This window comes from Aquarana catesbeiana, linkage group LG08 (assembly GCF_042186555.1).
Source record: "Aquarana catesbeiana isolate 2022-GZ linkage group LG08, ASM4218655v1, whole genome shotgun sequence".
Classification (NCBI taxonomy): Eukaryota; Metazoa; Chordata; class Amphibia; order Anura; family Ranidae; genus Aquarana; species Aquarana catesbeiana.
The window spans coordinates 227,381,507-227,404,278 of record NC_133331.1 but is presented as its reverse complement, the minus strand read 5'-3'; the positions used below and the strand labels follow the sequence as shown (position 1 = coordinate 227,404,278).

General features: G+C 40.6%; 1 protein-coding gene across 1 annotated transcript in view; it reads left to right on the top strand.

Moving 5' to 3' along the window:
- Window positions 1-22,493, top strand: part of LOC141106277 (elastase-1-like) — a 68,791-nt gene extending 46,298 nt beyond the window's left edge. Inside the window, exons 4-6 of the mRNA XM_073596917.1 lie at window positions 6,090-6,370; window positions 12,601-12,764; window positions 18,818-22,493. Coding sequence (XP_073453018.1) covers window positions 6,090-6,370; window positions 12,601-12,764; window positions 18,818-18,997 — 625 coding nt within the window. The 3' untranslated portion in view covers window positions 18,998-22,493. The remainder of the gene's footprint in view (window positions 1-6,089; window positions 6,371-12,600; window positions 12,765-18,817) is intronic.
- Window positions 22,494-22,772: the final 279 nt, after the last annotated feature.

Genomic DNA, 22,772 nt, shown 5'->3' with positions numbered 1-22,772 from the left:
AATGAAATGTGATTGCCGATTGCTGATATTGGTTATTTTTATCTTTTTCCTTATTATTCAGTGTAAAAATTACACTGAATAAGGAAAAAAATAAAAATAACCAATACCAGCAATCATATTTAGTTTGTCTGACTATGATAAAAATAGGGATAAAATATGATTGGCTAGTATAGGCACTGTAAGCATATTTGCTTACAGTGCCTATACTATACTTTCACTGGAAAAAAAAACTTAGAAGTGGTAAAAAAACAGAAGTCTCCTCTGTCGTGGCTTTTTGAAGGCACATATCTTTTGGTCAAACATTTTACTCTCCTCGTGGCTCTTTCTATCAGTTCTTTTGGATTGTCCTTGGTAATAAAACACTTCTTAAAAATCTCATATTGGTTAAAATAATTAGTGTCCTGTGTGCTGTTTCTTCTCTAACTTTTGAACTGCGCAAATGGTATATTGCTCAGTTATGGCTTGTGTTGGCAACTGTTCAAATTTAAGGTAGTTATTAGACAAAAACTTAGAATTTGAATTGGATCACCCTTCACTCCCAGACCATTATGAAGTCATCAATCTACCTCCTGTAAAATATGATTCTCATAGCAGACAAATTAGAAGGAGCCATGATGAATTTCTCCTCAAAGCCCTACATATAAAAGAAGCAAAGCTGGATTCCCTTTGCTCTGCCTCTTACTTGAAGAAAAAATGTATTAAGGAAGAATAGTTATGTGTGAGAATAAATTGGATTGCCTGAAGGAGAATCTGTTTTCTAGGCATAAGGGTCTCTGCGATCACAAATGAACTCCCCGCTCACGACCCTTGGCGTGTGGAATATTTGAATAAAGTGAGGAGACTTCCAAAGTTAACCAATGGTATTTGGCAGACCAGTTGATGGTTTTCAAGTTGTTATGTAGATCTGAAGTGTCCTTAGGGTATGAGGGGAGATGTTTTACAAATCATTGTAGATTATATTCAATGTATTGTGTGAGATTAAAATGTTAATGACAGAAATAATAAGGCATTCAGATTTAGGTAGAAATGTATGGACCTTGGGGAGATGATAAAAGGTATGGTACATAGGATCTTTCTGATGATCAAAACATTTGACAAAAACCTTTAACAATTTAATTTGGTATATTCCTTACAGAAATTGGGGGATTAGACTCTAGTAACTTGTAGTATGTTTTATCCTCTAGAATGCTCTTTGCTTCCAGAATATATTCTGTTTGTCTTGAATGACAATCCCACCACCTTTATTGGTATTCCTGATCATGACACTCTTGTTTTCCTTTAGAGTTTTCATAGCATGCCTTTCTCTATTTATTGTTGAACACTATAGGTTCTTTATTACCGATGGACTATTAAACTCTCTCGTTACCACCATTTGGAAACGTTGTGACATAGTTACCTTTTCATTGGTTGGGACAGGAGGTCTAGCGGGGCTTGAAGGGATGCACTTAGTTAATATGTCATCTACAGTGAGCATCTGACAATCTAGTAAAATAGGGACTGTAGAATCAGAGCTGGACATTCTCTTAAATTTTTTTGTTTGCATGGTGTCCATGAAACGTTCATTTGCTTATGATGCTCTGAAGTTCTATAAATAATTCAGGTTTGGCCAAGTGTAAGGCCCTGCAAGTTCCTAGTGAGATATGTTTGTGTGAGGTTTCATTCTTTAAATAAAGCGTATCATTGAAGGGGTGGCAAATCAGTACCTATGCAAAACAAATCCTGCTCTGAACCTTGGCTGTAGAAAGCAAGTAGAAAGGAAAAAGCTACCAAACCCTGGTGTCAGGTATTTCAACACTTTCAGAGGTTGTTCACACTCACTGTGTCATTATAAATTTTGCTTAATTTCTAAACACAGCAAAATACATTGGGCAAAATGTATCAAGAAAATTAGGGACATGATTAGTCACGAACCAGACTTCAGCAAAGTCTCTGTGACAGGTTTACAGACCTGGGTCCCTGTATTCCTGGGCAGCCAAGTGCAAAGATCTAAGACAGATTTATTACTGAAGATAAGACAGATTTCCACTCAAAACAGATGCATAATTAAGTGGTCAGGGTCAGATTTAATGTGTCAGCAAGTGCTGTCAAATTTGCATTGGTGTGTTGTGTTTTATTGCTGTGCTGTGTGCTCACCCAATCACATTCACATCTCTGCAGCATGTGAACATTGCCCCATGCCTTTAGGCCTGGTTCACACTGGTGCAAGTTCATCACATCACAATGGAAATCACATTCATTTCACCGATGCCCGCTCACATCAATGCAACGTAACTGCGATGCAACTTTGGGAAAGGGTCCTGTGCTGTAGGACTGGTTCACACCAGATGTAGCCCAGTGAATTTTTATTCTGCATCAAAAATACATGGACAGTGTTTAACCTGGACTCCAATGGTCCTAGTTCACACTAGTGCAGTGCTTTTCAGTGCAGTCAACAAAAGTAGAACATGTAGCATTTTTTCTGTATGGAATGCAGCAAAATGCATCAAAAACTCACCAGAATGCACGTCTTGAAGATGAATTGAGATGAAGAAGAGGGTAAAATGCGCACTGGAATGCATCAGAAACCCATCGGAATGCATAAAAATGCAGTACAAATTTTGGACGCAGAAACTTTGGTGTGAACTGGCTTTTAAAGACCCTCCAGGTAAAGGAAAATACCTTGATGCATACTGCTACTTTAACCACTTCCAGACCGCCCACCACATATATACTGTGGCAAGGCGGCCCGGCTGCACAAAATGATGTACCTGTATGTGATTTTATGTACGCCATCTGGGGCGCGTGCCACCAGAGCCCCGCTCCCGTTGTGATTAGACTCACCGGGATCCAGTCAGCGGGTCCAGTGGCCACGATGGGTGCTGGAACCCTCTGATCGTTCTGAGGAAAAGCAGAACGGCAATTTGCCTATGAAAACAAGGCAGTCTGCGGTTCGGTGAGGGAGAAAAATGAAGATCTTGTGTTTCTGCTAAGCAGAAACATGCATATTTGTTTTCCTCCAATGCATCCACTCCCCCCACATTTAGAAAGCACTCCCTAGGAGCACACTTAACCCCTCATCCCTGATGTTAACCCCTTCCCTGCCAGTGTCATTTATCCAGTGACAGTTCATTTTTTTAGCACTGATCACTGTATTGGTGTCACTGGTCCCCAAAAAGTATCACTTAGTGTCGGATTTGTCCGCTGCAATGTCGCAGTTCCACTAAAAATCACTGATCGCCGCCATTACTAGTAAAAACAATTTAAAAAATAAAAAGTCCATAAATCTATCCCATAGTTTGTAGACACTATAACTTTTGCCCAAACCAATCAATATATGCTTATTTGGATTTTTTACAAAAAATATGTAACAGAATACTGTACATATTGGCCTAAATTTATGAAGAAATGTGATTATTTAAAAAAAAAATTATTGGGTATGTTTTATAGCAGAAAGTAAAAAATATTGGGTTTTTTCAAAATTGAGAGTCTAAAACAAATTAAACCCTATTAATTTTCAAATAAAAATGCCAGTAGGAAGATAGCACAATTTCACAAACTATTTTTTTAAGCAAATCATGGTACACCACAGACTCCACACCTTGCTCTGCATTTTATGAATGGCAGGTATAGTATCTCACAAAAGTGAGTACACCCCTCACATTTTTGTAAATATTTTTTATACTTTTTCATGTGACAACACCGAAAAAAAGACACTTTGCTACAATGTAAAGTAGTAAGTGTACAGCTTGTATAATAGTGTACATTTGCTGTTCCCTCAAAATAACTCAACACACAGCCATTGATGTCTAAACCGCTGACAACAAAAGTGAGTACACCCCTAAGTGAAAATATCCAAATTGGTCCCAATTAGCCAGTTTTCCCTCCCCGGTTCAACATGACACCTCATGGCAAAGAACTCCCTGAGGATCTGAAAAAAGAATTGTTGCTCTACATAAAGATGGCCTAGACTATAATAAGATTGCCAAGACCCTGAAACTAAGCTGCAGCACGGTGGCCAAGACCATACAGCAGTTTACATACAGTTTAACAGGACAGGTTCCACTCAGAACAGGCCTCGCCATGGTCATCCAAAGAAGTTGAGTGTACGTGCTCAGCGTCATATCCAGAGGTTGTCTTTGGGAAATAGATGTATGAGTGCTGTCAGCATTGCTGCAGAGGCTGAAGGGATGGGGGGTCAGCCTGTCAGTGCTCAGACCATACGCCGCAGACTGCATCAAATTGGTCTGCATGGCTGTCATTCCACAAGGAAGCCTCTTCTAAAAATGATGCACAAGAAAGCCACAAGAACAGTTTGCTGAAGACAAGCAGCCTAAGGACATGGATTGCTGGAACCATGTCCTGTGGTCCGATGAGACCAAGATAAACTTATTTGGTTCAGATGGTGTCAAGCATGTGTGGCTGCAACCAGGTGAGGAGTACAAAGACAAGTGTGTCTTGTCTACAGTCAAGTATGGTGGTGGGAGTGTCGTGGTCTGGGGCTACATGAGTGCTGCTGGCACTGGGGAGCTACAGTTCATTGAGGAAACCATGAATGCCAACATGTACTGTGACATACTAAAGCAGAGTATGATCCCCTCCCTTCGGGGACTGGGCTGCAGGGCAGTATTCCAACATGATATTGACCCCAAACACACCTCCAAAATGTCCACTGCCTTGCTAAAGAAGCTGAGGGTAAAGCTGATGGTCTGACCAAGCATGTCTCCAGACCTAAACCCTATTGAGCATCTGTGGGACATTCTCAAATGGAAGGTGGAGGAGCGCAAGGTCTCTAACATCCACCAGCTCCATGACGTCATCATGGAGGAGTGGAAGAGGACTCCAGTGGCAACTTGTGAAGCTCTAGTGAACTCTATGCCCAAGATGGTTAAGGAAGTGCTGGAAAATAATAGTGGCCACACAAAATATTGACACTTCGGGGTGTACTCACTTTTGTTGCCAGCGGTTTAGACATTAATGGCTATGTGTTATTTTGAGGGGGAAGCAAATTTACACTGTTATACAAGCTGTACACTCTCTACTTTACATTGTAGCAAAGTGTCAATTCTTCAAAGTTGTCACATGAAATTATATAATAAAATGTTTACAAAAATGTAAGGGGTGTACCCACTTTTGTGGGATACTGTAAATATATGGGCAGTTAGGCGTAGACACTGCAGTGTCCAAAGAAGGCAGATAACAATTTTGTTTTTCGTTATGAATAGGGCCTTGAAGATAAATTAAATTCTGTCATATATATAATTTTTTTAATGGGCCCCTAGGAAGTTTATGTCATAATGTACTAGTATGCACAGCATATTAGCACGTTATGGCAGACTTACCTGTCAAAAGAAGTCCTCCGGTGCTGTGCTGTCAATGCCCCAGTTGGTCCTAGGTGCTTCCATCTACTCTCGGTCTACCAACCAGGTTTAATCTGTTTGGCTGCTTGTTCTGTCAGGTCCCGATGACAGAGCAATGCTGTAAATGTACTCTGACCTGCACGTGTGTGTACATTACTGCTGACAGGTAGGTAGAAGCATTTATGACAGAAGAGACAATAATGCCACGTACACACGAGTGGATTTTCCTTCGGAAAAAACTTGGATTTTTTTTTTCCACGGAATTCCACTCAAGCTTGCCTTGCATACACACGGTCACACAAAAGTTCTCTGAACTTTCGTCCGTCAAGAACGCGTTGATGTACAACACTACGACGAGCTGAGAAGATGAAGTTCAATGCTTCCAAGCATGCGTCGAATTGTTTCCGAGCATGCGTAGGAATTTTGCACGTCGGAATTTGTACAGACGATCGGATTTTCGGATAGGTACATTTTCCGACCGAAAAATTGAGAACCTGCTCTCAATCTTTTGCTGGCGGAATTCCGCCAGCAAAAGTCCGATGAAGCATACACACGGTCGCATTTTCTGACCAAAAGCTCTTATCGGTCTTTTGCTGGCCGAATTTCTGATCATGTGTACACAGCATTAGGGTATCTTCTGTCATAAAAACCCTGCTTGTCAGCATTATTTTAATTCTGCTTTAAATTGCACTTTAAAAGAAATGAAATTATGTTTAATTCTAACACTGATTTTCATTCACTTCTGCTATATAGGGGTAAGGCAGAAGATGCCGCCAACTGGAGGATCGTCCTTGGGAAGCATAACCTCAACCATACAGAATCTACGGAAAAAATTTACAATGTGAAACGCATCTATAGACATGAACGCTTTCGCTATCCCCATTTGAACGAGCTGGACTATGACATTGCATTGGTCAAGCCTATGAAGGATATACTGCCTACTCACTTTATACAGTATGCCTGCCTTCCCAAGAAAGAAATAACTCTACGTCCAGGCCATTTCTGCTGGGTAACTGGATGGGGAGACACCAGAGGTAACCTGCTTGTACCTTAAAAAACAAAATAATCCAAGTCTATGTTCAAGCTATCTATATTAACCTAAAAATTATAACAGCTCAACAGTGTGGGGCTCAATGTTTTGTTGCTTCTCATTTAACTACTTGCTGTCCGCCCCATAGCAGTTTTACTGCTACAGGGTGGCAGCTGTGCGCTGGGTCACGTACAGTATATATACATGATCTGGCTCTTCCTGGTAGGAGGCACCTCACTCCCGCTGTGATTATACACAGTGGGAGCTGATCAGCGAGTACCATGGACTCGATGTCTGCCGCCACCCACCGATCATTCGTTACACAGGCAGAACAGCAGTCTGCCTATGTAAACAAGTAGGGGTGCTGAAATTAATCGTTGCATCGATGCATCGCGATTCGGGTGTCCCCAATGCGGCATCGATGCATAAGGACCGGAAAATCGATTGCGGGTGACATCATGATGACTAGCCCCGCCCCTCCTGGGAAAGCGCTTGGAGCATATTTTTAAAATTACTTTATTTTAACAAATGCTGTGTTACAATGGATGATGCACCCCGCTGTATGTGCTTTTTAAAAACTATGTCACTTCATACCAAATTTCACAGTAGTACGATATATCCCGTTCATGTGACTCCCGGCCCATCCCGCCCCTCTCCGCTCTCCTCTCCACTCTCCTGAGTCCTAACATCAGCGGGGAATTCTCAGTCCCGCCCGCCTCTCTTCTGATACGATAGCTATAGTCAGCAGGCGGGGCTAAGAATTCCCCGCTGACGTCAGGACTCAGGAGACATGAGACGTGAGAGGAGAACGGAGAGTGGAGAGGGGCGGGACGGGCTCGGAGTCACATGAGCAGGATGTATCGTACTACTGTGAAATTCGGTATGAAGTGACAGTTTTTTAAAAAGCACATACAGTACAGTGGGGCACATCATCCATTGTAACACAGCATTTATTAAAAGAAAGTAATTGTAACAACAGTAAGTAGAGTACAAATGTGTTTGTACTTTCCTTACACCTCTCGCACCGTGCTGACAGGTCCCTGACTATCCTGTGCACATTCCGCTGTTAACTCCTAGTGTGCTGGAAGGTGCAAACAGGAATGCCAAGGAACTGTCAACACTAGTGGTGGCCCGTGCATTGTGGGGGGGGGTTAGTGAAGTGATGGCTGCGTTTGACGGGCACAGGTGGCTGCGTTTGACGGGCACAAGTGGCTGCGTTTGACGGGCACAGGTGGCTGTGTTTGTCGGGCACAAGTGGCTGCGTTTGATGGGCACAGGTGGCTGCGTTTGACGGGCACAAGTGGCTGCATTTGACGGGCACAAGTGGCTGCGTTTGACGGGTACAGGTGGCTGCATTTGATGGGCACAGGTGGCTGTGTTTAACGGGCACAGGTGGCTGTGTTTGACGGGCGCAAGTGGCTGCGTTTGACAGACACAAGTGGCTGCGTTTGACGGGCACAGGTGGCTGTGTTTGACGGGCACAGGTGGCTGCGTTTGATGGGCACAAGTGGCTGCATTTGACGGGCACAGGTGGCTGTGTTTGACGGGCACAAGTGGTTGCGTTTGACAGGCACAAGTGGCTGCGTTTGGTGGGCACAGGTGGCTGTGTTTGACGGGCACAGGTGGCTGCATTTGACAGGCACAGGTGGCTGCATTTGAGGGGCACAAGTGGCTGCGTTTGACGGGTACAGGTGGCTGCATTTGATGGGCACAGGTGGCTGTGTTTAACGGGCACAGGTGGCTGTGTTTGACGGGCGCAAGTGGCTGCGTTTGACAGACACAAGTGGCTGCGTTTGACGTGCACAGGTGGCTGTGTTTGACGGGCACAGGTGGCTGCGTTTGATGGGCACAAGTGGCTGCATTTGACGGGCACAGGTGGCTGTGTTTGACGGGCACAAGTGGTTGCGTTTGACAGGCACAAGTGGCTGCGTTTGGTGGGCACAGGTGGCTGTGTTTGACGGGCACAGGTGGCTGCATTTGACAGGCACAGGTGGCTGCATTTGAGGGGCACAAGTGGCTGCGTTTGATGGGCACAGGTGGCTGCATTTGATGGGCACAGGTGGCTGCGTTTGACAAACTGGGAACTGTGATGCAAAGCAGGGACATGGATCCATGCCTTCCCCTAGTAAAAGCACCTCCCACACACACAGGCTAGTCACACGTTTAACCCTTTGATTGCCCTAGATGTTTAACCCCTTCCCAGCCAGTGTCAATAGAACAGCGATAGTGCATATGTTTTAGCACTGATCACTGTATTTGGGTCACTGGTCCCCAAAAAGTTTCAAAAGTGTCAATTAGTGTCATAATGTCCGTCGCAGTATTACAGTCACAATATAAGTCGCTGTTCGCCACCATTACTAGTAAAAAAAAATATATATATATCCCATAGTTTGTAGACTATAACTTTTGCGCAAACCAATCAATATAATAATAAACATAGAGGTGATCAAATACCACCAAAAGAAAGCTCTATTTGTGGGGGAAAAAAAAGACATACATTTTGTTTGGCTACAGTGACGCATGACCTCGCAATTGTCAGTTAAATTAACGCAGTGCCATATCGCAAAAAATGGCCTGGTCAGGAAGGGGGGTAAATCTTCCGAAAGTCAATTGGTTAAAGCAGAACCAACCCATTGATTTTACGTTTCAAAAAAACAGTGACATTCTCGGCATGCCGGAATTCTAACTGTCACCAATGCTTCTGCTCTCAACCACACTGTCAAAGCATCAAATGGCTGGTGTCATAACTGATCACATACAGTTGCAGATCGAACAGAGGCCAAGTGGCAGCTCCCTTGGCTGAAAAGAATGTAAGGGTTTAGTTCTGCTTTAACTTATATTATGATATGAATAACACTATTATTTTCAGACATTTAAAGCTCAACTCCGGGCAAAAAAAAAAAAACACAAATTAACAGCTTTCCGACCACCCCATGCAGGTATACTACTGCACGGTGGCCGCTCTGCGCTGGATCACGTATCTGATACATGAGCGGCATTTCGTGGTAGGGGGTGAGCGTGCACACCTGGCGCCATGGCCGTGCTGTGTTACAGCAAAAGCTGATCAGCGGGTGCCAATCAATGATTCATTGCCGGCACCTGCTGATCGGCTCCATCATTGGGGGAAGGCATATCTGTGTTGTAAATAACATAGAGCTCCGAACACACACAGGCGATCTTGCTGTTTTTTATTCCCTGCAAAGCAGGGGGAAAAAAAACAGCAAGATCACTTAGTAAAAGCAGCACATAACACACACAGTAAACATTCTTAGGCACACATTTAACCATCTGATCACCCTTAAATGTTATCCCCTTCCTAGCCAGTGTCATTAGTACAGTGATAGTGTATATTTATTAGCACTCATCACTGTATTAGTGTCAATATTGATGTCAGTGTCAGTTAGTGTACCCCCAGCCAGCGTCAGCTAGTGTCAGAATGCCCGCCATACAGTCCCACTATAAGTCGCTGATCACCGCCATAAATAATACACTTATTGGGATTTTTTTTACCAAAGACATGTAGCAGAATATATTTTGGCCTAAATTCATGGAGAAATTTCATGGTGGAGGACAAGGCCTGTAAGTGTTATTGAATAACAGTGAAGAAAAATCAGGTTTCTTCCCTTGCCAGACAGGGCTGCTATGTGTGTCATAGATATGCAAATTTCAATACTGGAAAAACAGAAATTTTAATCCTTTGGCAGGTAGAATATCATTTATGCAGGGGCAGCCCATCCATTAGGGAAGCCTGGGCCCACCCCCTCTCTCCAGGCAACCCCCTATATGCCATTGCGGCCATAACCTATTCATGCGTCTGGCCCCTTTCAGGACACTGGGCGCACGAATTACAGCAGCCAGGTTTTTTTTGAAGCACCTGATTAGAGCCAGAGGCTCTAATAGGCTTCAAAATAGGGTGGGCTCAGGATGCAGAGAGTGCAACCGGAGCCCACCCAGGTGTGTTGCAACAGCGAAAGAATATTCGCTGTTGCAACACTGATCCTCCTCCCGGCTAATCGGGAAGCAGGTCTGATACCCATCACTTGATTGTCTGAAAGGACAGGCGATCCTATTGGACGCCTAGGAGGAGGGGAGGAGACGCACAGCGTAAGCGAGGAGGAGAAGAGCCGCTGGCTGATGCTTGGATGCTCGGTCCCCGCCGATGCCTGGATGCCCTATGCCCACCGCCTAGATGAGGTAAGTGCCGGTGGACCGACTGGCAGACAGTGGGAGAGGGTTGAGTTGCCGCAGGGGGGAGGGGGGGTTCGTTGTTTGCTGCCCTCCAAACAAAAAAACCACCAGCTGCATTTATGTATTTCATATGTATTTGACTATTTGTCGGGAGTTAACTGGCTGCTATATATTTATTTAATGTCTATTAGACCCCTTTCACACTGAGGAGTTTTTCAGGTGAATTAGCGCTAAAAAAAGCACCCATAAAGCACCTGAAAAAGGCCTCATCTGCAGTCCCGGTGTGAAAGCCCTGCAAGCAGCATCTTTGGGGTGGTTTGCGAGTTGTGTATACACCGCTCCTCCACCACCCCTGCCCATTGGAATGCATGGCGCTTCAGCAGCAGCGCTACACGGGTGTTTTAACCACTTTTTAACCCCTTCTAGGGGGTTAAAAGCGCCCCACTCCTGCCTGAAAAAACTAGCAGCGCTTTACCGCTACCGCCCCAGTGTGACAGGGCTCTTATTCAAGTGATTATTTCAAGTTTGTATCATTCATAAATCATTTACCAGATTAGGTTAAAGAACCAGAATCAGAATTTGGATATTATTGTCTGGCATAATAAAGCGTGAATATGACTGTTTGCAAATGTAACTGAACTATCATTCATCTGTGCACCTACTACTAAATGAGACCCTAAATATGTTTTATTCAGAACTGCTCACATATAAATCGCGTATAACAATAATATAGTGTTAAACATTATTCCAAGTGATCAATCAGGTCATGAAAGTTGTTGATTTATTCGTAAACTGTGATTCAGTGAAGTTCCCTGACTTATTAACATCCCCTGCTTCTCACTCACTCAGATCAGTATTTAATATTTAATATTTATTTTTGTCTCTTTAAATATTGGAAAACCTGGTCAACATAATTATATTGAACAACAATGAATATCCTTTCCAAGGCTCAGGTTCACATATATGCTGTGCGGAAAACGCAGCGAATCCTGAGCATTTTCCACACCGCACCTAAATCGCACTCTGTTCATGCAATCTGCCATTGGTGTCAATGTTAAATTTATGACACCCCAAAACAATCCATGCAATCTGATTCCAGTGCGGCAAAAAAAAAAAAAAAAGATGCTTGCACCTTTTTTGTGTGGTGCAGTGCGAATTGACCTCATACAAAATGGGCTCAAATCACACTGCAAAAAATTGCATGTGATTTGAATAGGAATGAGGTGCAATTCCAATCCGAACCACATGCCGTGTCTCCCACCGCAGATATGTGAACCTAGCCTAAATCTATAGAAAAATGTCCATCTTTGAGAGATTTTAAAGTGTTGGGTTTTAAAAATGCCCCATGAGCAAAAGTTTTACATAGGGTTATCCAAACCAGAATGTACTTTTTCATTACAGGCTCCCAAATAAAATTCTGATCGTGTGTGGGCTCCATTGGACTTTTTCCGTCGGAATTTCCGACAGACAAAGTTTGAGAGCAGGATATAAAATTTTCCGACAACAAAATCCGATCGGTTAAATTCCGATCGTGTGTACACAAGTCCCTCGCACAAAGTTCCACGCATGCTCAGAATAAATTAAGAAATTAAAGCTATTGGCTACTGCTCCGTTTATAGTCCCGACGTACGTGTTTTACGTCACTGCGTTCAGAGCGACCGGATTTTCCGACAACTTTCTGCGACCGTGTGTATGCAAGACAAGTTTGAGCCAACATCCGTCTGAAAAAATCCATGGATTTTGTTGTCGGAATGTCCATTCAATGTCCGATCGTGTGTACAGGGCATAAGGGATGGATTTACTAAAGGCAAACAGACCGTGCACTTTTCAAGTGCATTTGCTCCAAAGCTTAGTAAATGAGGTAAAACTTTACTTTGTAAAAAATATCCAATCACATGCCAGGGAAAAAAAAAAAGTCTAGTAGAAAAAAAAATGTAGCTGTGATTTTCCTAAATGCTATTAACTAACACAAATATTTTGATCTATTCTATAGACTGAAATTAACACAACAAAATGTTATTTAATCTCACATTTCTGTGCCTAAAGGTGGAAAGGAAAACTTAACACTGTCAGAAGTCCTTAACCAAGCCAAGTTGCCCATCATTGACAACAAGACTTGCAGGCAGAAAAAATTCTGGGGAGAAAGAGTACGGGAGTCAATGATTTGTGCAGGTTTCCGAGACTTTGGAGGATCTCCTGCTGCTTGCCAGGTAACTAAACATGAATTTTACATTGGTGAACCAATTTTATTATGAAATATTCCTACACAAAAGTAAAGATTTGCTTTCACAACACATCTGTCCTTATAGTGGAGCTAAGTTGATGTTGATTTATAGTGGCCATTTGGATAATCATTATGACTCATAAACGTTCAAAAATTCAGTACATCATTAAATTGATATTACCATTATTTAATTACCACTGTATAAATATTTCCAATACATAATTACAAAAAATGTGTGTATAAATGTAGAATGAAGGTCAACACACCCAACATTTTGCTTACTTTTCAAACATTACTGAATGTACCTGCTAAGAAAACCCATATATAAGAAATGAATATCATTGTTATCTGTGCAACAATCAGAACCAAAAACAAAAATCGAATGTATTACAACGTAACAGTTTTTAGGAGTAGTGGCTACATTAGTTTTCTTTTGTTCAGGTTTTGTTTTTTAATTTTCACCTAATAACCCTTGGTTTATATATGCTTTAATCCAGCAAACAATAACATACCATGTACAGTGGGGATGGAAAGTATTCAGCCTTAAATTTTTCACTCTTTGTTATATTGCAGCCATTTGCTAAAATCATTTAAGTTCATTTTTTTTCCTCATTAATGTACACACAGCACCCCATATTGACAGAAAAACACAGAATTGTTGACATTTTTGCAGATTTATTAAAAAAGAAAAACTGAAATATCACATGGTCCTAAGTATTTAGACCCTTTGCTGTGACACTCATATATTTAACTCAGGTGCTGTCCATTTCTTCTGATCATCCTTGAGATGGTTCTACACCTTCATTTGAGTCCAGCTGTGTTTGATTATACTGATTGGACTTGATTAGGAAAGCCACACACCAGTCTATATAAGACCTTACAGTTCACAGTGCATGTCAGAACAAATGAGAATCATGAGGTCAAAGGAACTGCCTGAAGAGCTCAGAGACAGAATTGTGGCAAGGCACAGATCTGGCCAAGGTTACAAATTCTGCTGCACTTAAGGTTCCTAAGAGCACAGTAGCCTCCATAATCCTTAAATGGAAGATGTTTGGGAGGACCAGAACCCTTCCTAGAGCTGGCCGTCTGGCCAAACTGAGCTATCAGGGGAGAAGAGCCTTGGTGAGAGAAGTAAAGAAGAACCCAAAGATCACTGTGGCTGAGCTCCAGAGATGCAGTCGGGAGATGGGAGAAAGTTGTAGAAAGTCAACCATCACTGCAGCCCTCCACCAGTCGGGGCATTATGGCAGAGTGGCCCGACGGAAGCCTCTCATCAGTGCAAGACACATGAAAGTCCACATGGAGTTTGCTAAAAAACACCTGAAGGACTCCAAGATGGTGAGAAATAAGATTCTCTGGTCTGATGAGACCAAGATAGAACTTTTTGGCCTTAATTCTAAGCGGTATGTGTGGAGAAAACCAGGCACTGCTCATCACCTGTCCAATACAGTCCCAACAGTGAAGCATGGTGGTGGCAGCATCATGCTGTGGGGTGTTTTTCAGCTGCAGGGACAGGACGACTGGTTGCAATTGAGGGAAAGATGAATGCGGCCAAGTACAGGAATATCCTTGACGAAAACCTTCTCCAGAGTGCTCAGGACCTCAGACTGGGCCGAAGATTTACCTTCCAACAAGACAAGGACCCTAAGCATACAACTAAAATAACGAAGGAGTGGCTTCACAACAACTCCGTGACTGTTCTTGAATGGCCCAGCCAGAGCCCTGACTTAAACCCAATTGAGAATCTCTGGAGAGACCTAAAAATGGCTGTCCACCAAGGTTTACCATCCAACCTGACAGAGCTGGAGAGGATCTGCAAGGAGGAATGGCAGAGGATCCCCAAATCCAGGTGTGAAAAACTTGTTGCCTCTTTCCCAAAAAGACTCATGGCTGTATTAGATCAAAAGGGTGCTTCTACTAAGTACTGAGCAAAGGGTCTGAATACTTAGGACCATGTGATATTTCAGTTTTTCTTTTTTAATAAATCTGCAAAAATGTCAACAATTCTGTGTTTTTCTGTCAATATGGGGTGCTGTGTGTACATTAATGAGGGAAAAAAATGAACTTAAATGATTTTAGCAAATGGCTGCAATATAACAAAGAGTGAACAATTTCAGGGGGTCTGAATACTTTCCATCCCCACTGTATGTGGTCTTTATTTTCACCTCACTTAAACCTAAAAGCTAAAAATGCTGCTACGTTGCACCCCAGGATGAAGTTTCCCAGGGAATCTCCGGATAGCTATTATATTTCTTATTGTAGTACTGGTATTGAAGGACCACTACTTTGCATCTAAAAATCTAAAGGACCAGTAGGTAAGTGTAAGTAACACTACCAACCTCCTTTGCATTGATAGAGTTCTTCTTTTAATACTTTTAAACATGCATTCAAATGTTTTCTAAATGGCAGCGTGGTTAATTATGCTATGACTCAATTCATTTGAGTCATAGCATAATAAACCATGAACAGCACAGTGTTTTCTGAAATGAAAGTTTGAATGTTCCTACAAAAACATCAGTAAATCACAATCTGTAAATAAATCACCAGTTGTCATATTTGTTTCTTCAAAAGTGATCATAAGATTTGAACTCCTGTGACCATTTGATCTTAATAAATTCCAAACTTCATTAAAACATTTTGTGAATTGACTTTTTATTGACAACATTATTTTTGTGCAGTCCTTTGTGCAATGAATTCTAATATATGGATAGAAAAAAAAACTTTTTTTGCAAGTACCTGAAAGTAATTTGTGTTTTATATACATGTGTGTATATTGCACTAATAAAAATGATCATATGGTTAAATGAAGAGGCATGGGTCAGAAGCTTCTTCTGCTCTGAAATCACCCCATTCCTTAACTTGATGCATGGCAATTCTCGGGAATCTAGTAAATAGACATGTGCATGACAAAAAAAATAGTTTTTTTTAGATACGTTAACCTAGTTATTTAGTTTAGTTAAATTTGGATGATTCGTTCAATTTGTATTCTAGATTTGTATTTGGAATTTATATTTTTTGAATTGTCTTGGAATTTACAGATTTTTTTTGTTTCGAAACATTTAAATCAATAAATTTAGAATCGGTTCGAAAACAAAATGTTATATTTTTTTCCGTTTGAATGCGGCAAAGTAAACAAACAAAAGAAAAGTGAACAATGACTCTTTAAATGACCTATGGCTTAACATAGGTTGAACTTGATGGACTTGTGTCTTTTTTCAACCTCACCTACTATGTAACTGTGATGAGAGTCACTTTGGGTGGGGGGTTTGTGGAACTCAGCTTACCTTGGAGATCTGTGGAAACTCCGTGTCCAGCCACACCCCAAACAATCCCAGCAAAGAGTCCACAACAGCATGAGACAACACATAATATATTCAACATTCCAGTGTGGCTGTACAGCGAGTCCAACTAGCACAGATCATAGTGGGGTTTTCAGTCACACTGTGCCCCTAATGGACACAGGGTGATTTACACATAAGAGGGGCCGGGGAAGCTGGACACAGAGTTCCCAGAGCTCTCCAAGGTAAGCTGAGTTCCACAAACCCCCCACCAAAAGTGACTCCCGTCACAGTAACTATGCAACAAAAACAGCTTTAGTTTGAAATGGTACACTAATAACACACAGTCTTTGATTTCAGAAATATGTTTACAGTTCAAATTCAAATGGAATTCGATGTAAAATTGGATTTGAATTTTAATTTGAAAGTAGAAAATTCGGACAAATTTTGTTTCATTATTCGGAGCATTCGGTAACTTTGTTGATACTGTAATTTGGGTATTCGGATATATCCGAATTTCCGAATAATGAACCGCACATGTCTACTAGTAAACTAACCACCTACAAACCAGCTAGAATGCTTAAACCAGCTACTAACACAGAGGGCATGCATGCTTCTATCTAGCATCTTAACAAATACCAAGATTAACATTCCCTTAAATCTTCCAAACGTATTGTTAGAATGGTTGAAGGTAAAATCTAGATAAAGAACTTCCACCAATTTAAAGGCATTTTAATACAAATGAGACCAGGTGTTATCAACATTTGTTTCAAAGATGGGTGTCCAAAAATTCAGGACTTTGACATGCTCAATCACTGCACACCGTATACACAATCACAACTCGAATCTCTGGTTACTGAAATCAAGACAATTATGAGCAGAGAATAATGAATACTTTTACTATGACATTTGTTACTATGATTTTCCACCATTTATCAATCTCACATACCGGTTATGACAATACATGGTGTTCTTGCCTGTATACAGTATAGAAATTTAGAAGTCTGCTTTCTGACTACTTTGTATACAGTTTCCTTTTTTCATACTGGTTATCCTGAAAATAAACAAAAAAAAAAAATTCTTTCCATTTGAAGTCATTTATACTTTTACATTAATTATTGGATCCACTCAACATTTGTATTGTGGGAAGTTATATCATGCTGGCATTTCAGTTCCTAGTATAAATAGCACAAGAAAGCTCTAGTTAAAACTGATTACTAGGTTGGAATGTTCATTCTATTATGTCAGCAGGCTGAATCAGCAGCATGAATCAATACTGTGTGTATCCAGTCACAGTCTTTTCATGTGTGGTTCTGTGTGCTAGTGTGGGTGCCCCCACAATTCAGGCTTGGAAGTGGGGAAATTAATTCCACTATATTATCGTGACTATTTTAATGTACATATAGGTGTAATATTAATCTGAAAAACAAGCAGGCTTAATTCATAAGGGGAAAAAGCAATGTACAAAGTGCAATAACCCATATAAACCAGGTCAAATTTCACTTTTTATTTAGAGCAGCTAAAATAATGTTAGATGATTTATAAATGGTCCCTGTGGATTACTGCATGTAAATAAGTTAGACATTTCTGTTGTACAGAGTAAATGGACTACCAAGGTGTAATTACAACTGCAATTGCAACAACAAATCCACTTAAAAAAATGTGCAATGAAAAAGATGGTAAATTTTATGGAAAAAATATTTCACACAGTACACAATACGTATCATTTATATGATAAAAAATGGAGCCCATGGTTTAATCACTCCAATCACTTCTTCAATTCAGAATAGTGATACCTTTCAGAAAAGACAATAAAGATGATATTTTACGATACTACAGCTATAATACTAATTAACATTTACTAAAAATTTCTCTCAAGTATTGAATACACTATGAGAATATTACATATTTGTAATTTTATATATTATATTTTCATGGCATATGTAAACGACTTTTTTGTACCAATGTTTTTTACACTTAATAAAAGTTTGTAAACAAAAAAAAAGAAAAAGATGGTTAACAAGAGCAAACAAAGCCACCAAGGATTTAACACTAATATTTTTACTAAATTGTTACTGCCTTGGAGGATTGAGAATGAAAGGGTGCCAAGTTATTTCTTTTATGGTTAAAATGGAGTTCAGGCTGATATTTTATTTAGGAAAAATGGGGGTTCATTTACTAAAGGCAAATAGGCAGTTATCTTTGCAAGGGAATTTGCATTTTGCTAGGGATTTTTCTCCAGAGCTTAGGGAATGAGGTGAAGCTCTGCTGACTTCCATCATCCAATCATGTGCAATAAAAAATGTTGTTTTTTTTCCTTGCATCTGACTGAGTCAATGTTCATCACATTCATTAAGCTTGCGAGCAAATTCCCTTGCAATGTGTACAGCTTATTTGCCTTCAGTAAATTAACCTTGTTCAAAAGAGCTTTGTTTTTAGGCAATAAATATTTTCTGTTAAACTCTTGTATGATTATGGTGTATTCTGTTGGGTTAATTCACTAAAGAAGTGCAAGCAATGATGATGATGCGCAAAATGCAGTAACACATTTCAGTCATTCAACTTTCAGATTAGAGTTGTCACAAAATGTGTCTTCTTTGATTGCTACACATGATTTTGACCAATGCCATTCATTTTTTTATCGGCTTAGCAAGTAATCCCAGATATTAGGAGATATTGAGACAAATATTTGTCTTCAGGTTTATATACTGTATATCTTAAGTATAGATAACCCCTAAAAGTCACTGATTGTTGTTTACAGGGAGATTCTGGAGGGCCACTCGTCTGTCAAAATGGAAGAGAACGTTGGGAAGTCCATGGGATAGTCAGTTTTGGACCCATTGGTTGCACAGTGGAGAACAAGCCCAGTGTTTTCACTAAAACTTCCACCTATATTCCTTGGATTGAGGCCACAAGAATACGTGATTTCTTCCTACACTAAAGGCAGAAGCGGGAGCTCAAATGTGGCAGCTGTTCAAATCTTGGATTGTAAAAGGGATTTATGCTTATTCTTCATAGCAGGGATTTAGTCTTATCACATGGCACAGCTTGTGCATACAACATCTTCAGTGTTGTTAGATTAGTGTGCAGTACAGTAGCTTCTTGTTTTTGAAGTCAGCAAAGATAGAAAAGGCCAGTTGGTACAGAGGTGAAATGAATGCAGTATCTTGTGCTCCGCACAGATCACAGATCTGCCGTATGCAGCTACTTCCAACTGTAGCCTTTCCTGTCCAATAAAACTAAGGAGATCATGTAAATGCTAAAGTGACCTCAATCTGTGTACATCAAATACTTACACCTGTTGTACGCACCTTCCATATCAGATAGATACAATGATATTACCTTCCAGGCCATTTTTATATTTTATTCCACAGATGAGGAGTAGAGGGTGACAGCATTTTGCAGATAATAATGTTGTTTCTGGCATTCTAATGTTCTGTATTCACCTGTAAATGTTGTTTCTAGAGGTTGTCACTTTGGCATTCGCTTAAATATTTTACTTTGTGTTATCTATATACAGTGCAAAAATGATACCACAGCTTTATGTCAATGGACTACATGATAATAGCAGGGTAATTCTTCCACAAAAGAAGAAACATTGAAATGCGTTTTTATAGTCTGTATTCCTTTATATAGGACAATGGCCCTGATTCATAAGGACTTTATAGTACTTGAGGTGTGCTAAATTGGCTTTTTAATCACTAATAAATGAGGCAATATTTCTTGACTTATCAATTCACATGATGTGAGCGCCAATGCAGCTTCATGAATCAGGCCCTGTAGTTCCATTCTTACTAACATTAAAGCCCATCTCTAACCAAAATTTTTTTTTTTTTAGTTTTGGTAAAATTGTGGAAGGGTTTGAATCTTTGTCAATGTTTAAGGCTGGGTTCACACCATCGCCTGATCCATTGCATAGCAGGGGTCTGCATGCCGGTTCACCGTTTCAGGTCCGATTTCAGCCCGAATTTTGGTCTGAATTCAGACTTGAAACAGACCAAAAAAGGCACACTTTTTCCAGCAAATGGCTCCAAACCTGCTGCGGAGATATGTGAACCGGCTCCATAGAGAACCGGTCACATTCTCCTGCTATGCGAATCGGATGGGGAGGAAACCCCATCCGATTCGCATAGGTGTGAACCCAGCCTAAGTGCTGTCTGTGTCTCAATTTGGGAAATTTTCCTCACTTCTTGTAGCAAAATCTTTTACTTCTTGTGGCAAAATCTTTTCAGTTTGTGTCCAAGTCAGGCTTTAAGACCAAAGAGTCCTATACCATCAAAACATACTGTAAGCTATGCAAGAAAAAATACAAAAAGATTCAAGCCTGCAGTAATACTATTCTAAAAATGTGTCTAAAGTGTATCCACAATCAGAATTTTTTTAATATATATGGAATAGGAAAGGATTAGCAGTCAAAGGCTCAGTTGTAGAAATTTCCACTTCTATTCTGGTAAAAAGGTTGTCACCAGGACAGGAAGTGGCAAAAACACAGACAGAAGTAAAAATGCTTTCTTTTAAGATAGGTAGGGGATGCTAGAACCTTTGTAAGCTTTTTATTGTTATCTGTCTCCCTGGTGCAGATGTTTCTCAATCCCTGTTTAGTATAATGTTGTCCCTAGAACAGAAAGTGAAGGGAAATATCCCTATTGCCGCGTACACACGACCAGTTTTGCCGTCGGAATAAACTCTGACGGTTTCTCCAATGTAGCTCCAACGGAATTCCATTCAAGCGGTCTTGCCTACACGCGGTCAATCCAAAGTCCGACCGTCCAGAACGCGATGACGTATAACACTTACGACGGGACTAGAAAAAGGAAGTTCAATAGCCAGTAGCCTATAGCTTCTGTCTCGTACTTGCTTCAGAGCATGCGCGTTTTTGGTCAGCATACAGACGATCGGTTTTCCCAATAGGAATTGGTTCTGTCGGAAATATTTAGAACATGTTCCATTTCTAGGTCCGTCAGAATTTAAAAAAAAAAAAGTCTGATGAGGCTTACACATGATCGAAATAGACAATGAAAAGCTTCCATCGGACTTTTTCTGTCAGACATTCCGCTTGTGTGTACGCAGCTTAATGGATCCAGGGCTTCCAACCTTTCCAAATTCTATCTAGCAACACAAAAATAAAAGTTTTGGGTATACAGAAACTTTAAAGAGGAACTTCAGTCTCCTTTTGTGTGGATCTACCCCCACAGGCGCTGCCATTATAGCACATGTGCAGATGTGTCGAAAGCCTTTGTCAGGCCTTCAGGTCCTGGCAGAGTCCTTCGGCACAGCACATGTGTAAAAGTGGGGAAGTATTGGGGCTTCCATAATAGCTGTCTTTTTGCAAAAAAAATCCCAAAAATCTTTTAAATAAGGAAAAAATGTATATCCAATTATGAGAGAGAGAGGGGAGGAGGCAGGGTAATATAAACAAGATCTGCTATAACATAATTTGGAATAGCAGCTGCAATTGATCCATTACTCATACTGCAATTAAACTATAAATTAATATATTCATTGTCACATTTTATGTATAAAATAAATATACTTAAATGTTTGATGTATATTGGTTTAGATCAAGCTATTCTGACTAAACAAAGTCAGAAAATCAAAATGTTCTCTTTTATTTTCGATAGAGGGAACTCTCACTGGCATATTAAGAAAGTAGAATTTGATAAAGAATTTGACCCTTATTCATGGTAGCAACTTCACTTCCACAGAATACAGTCCAATACCACTGATTTTTATTTTAAGGCTGGGTTCACACCATCACCGCATCCTGCTCACAGCAGGGGTCCGATGCATACTGGTTCACCGTTTCAGGTCCAATTTCAGCCCGAATTTTGGTCTGAATTTGGGACCTGAAACAGACCAAAAGACGCTCGGGACCTGCTGCGGAGATATGCGAACCGGTTCCATAGAGAGCTGGTCAAAATCTCCTGCTATTGCAAATTGGATGTAAGGAGCCTGCATCCAATTGGCAATGGTGTGAACCCAGCCTAATAAGTCATACTTAGATTCCAATAGTCATTAGCTTTCCCTCAGCTAAAGTCTTTTTTACATTGTCCTTGAGATGTTTTTGCATGTGGTTGAATTGCACTTGCATTTCACCTTGAATTCTACAAAAAGGCCGACTTAGCGCTTGTAGCCACCCGGGTAAAGACACATTATTTATTATACATACCGGTGCTATGCATCACTTCCCACTTACATGTATCTGACTGTATACTACTGTGTGTGCTTTGTTTGTTTTACCTAAAACCTATTAAGTTTGCTGTTTATTCAGACTAGTATATTTTTCTATAATACCTTAGAGTAAAATAAAATGATTCTATATCTTAACTGAAGAAATTCAGAGTGGACACACAATGTGACTTAGCTGTCCGAGAACAAAATGTTAATTTTTAAGACTGGGCTTTGGTCATTCAGTATATGACTTAATAAAATGATACATGCAATCTTCAGAATTTTGTGTGCTTATTCACCTAATAAAACAGTTTTAAACCCTTGGCCCTTTTTGGTCTAAACCATTGAGCACAACAACAAACATCCCTAGTAAACTGTTTGTTAAAATTCTTACCCCAGCACTTGAAGTTTACAAATATAAATGGATACCAATCTGTGTTTAAAAGTTCTCTTGATCTAGGTGTTGCAGCTACCTTGTATATCCACTATGTTGTGGACTGAGATCTGTAACACATATAAGGAAAAAGAGAGTGCACAGTTGCCCT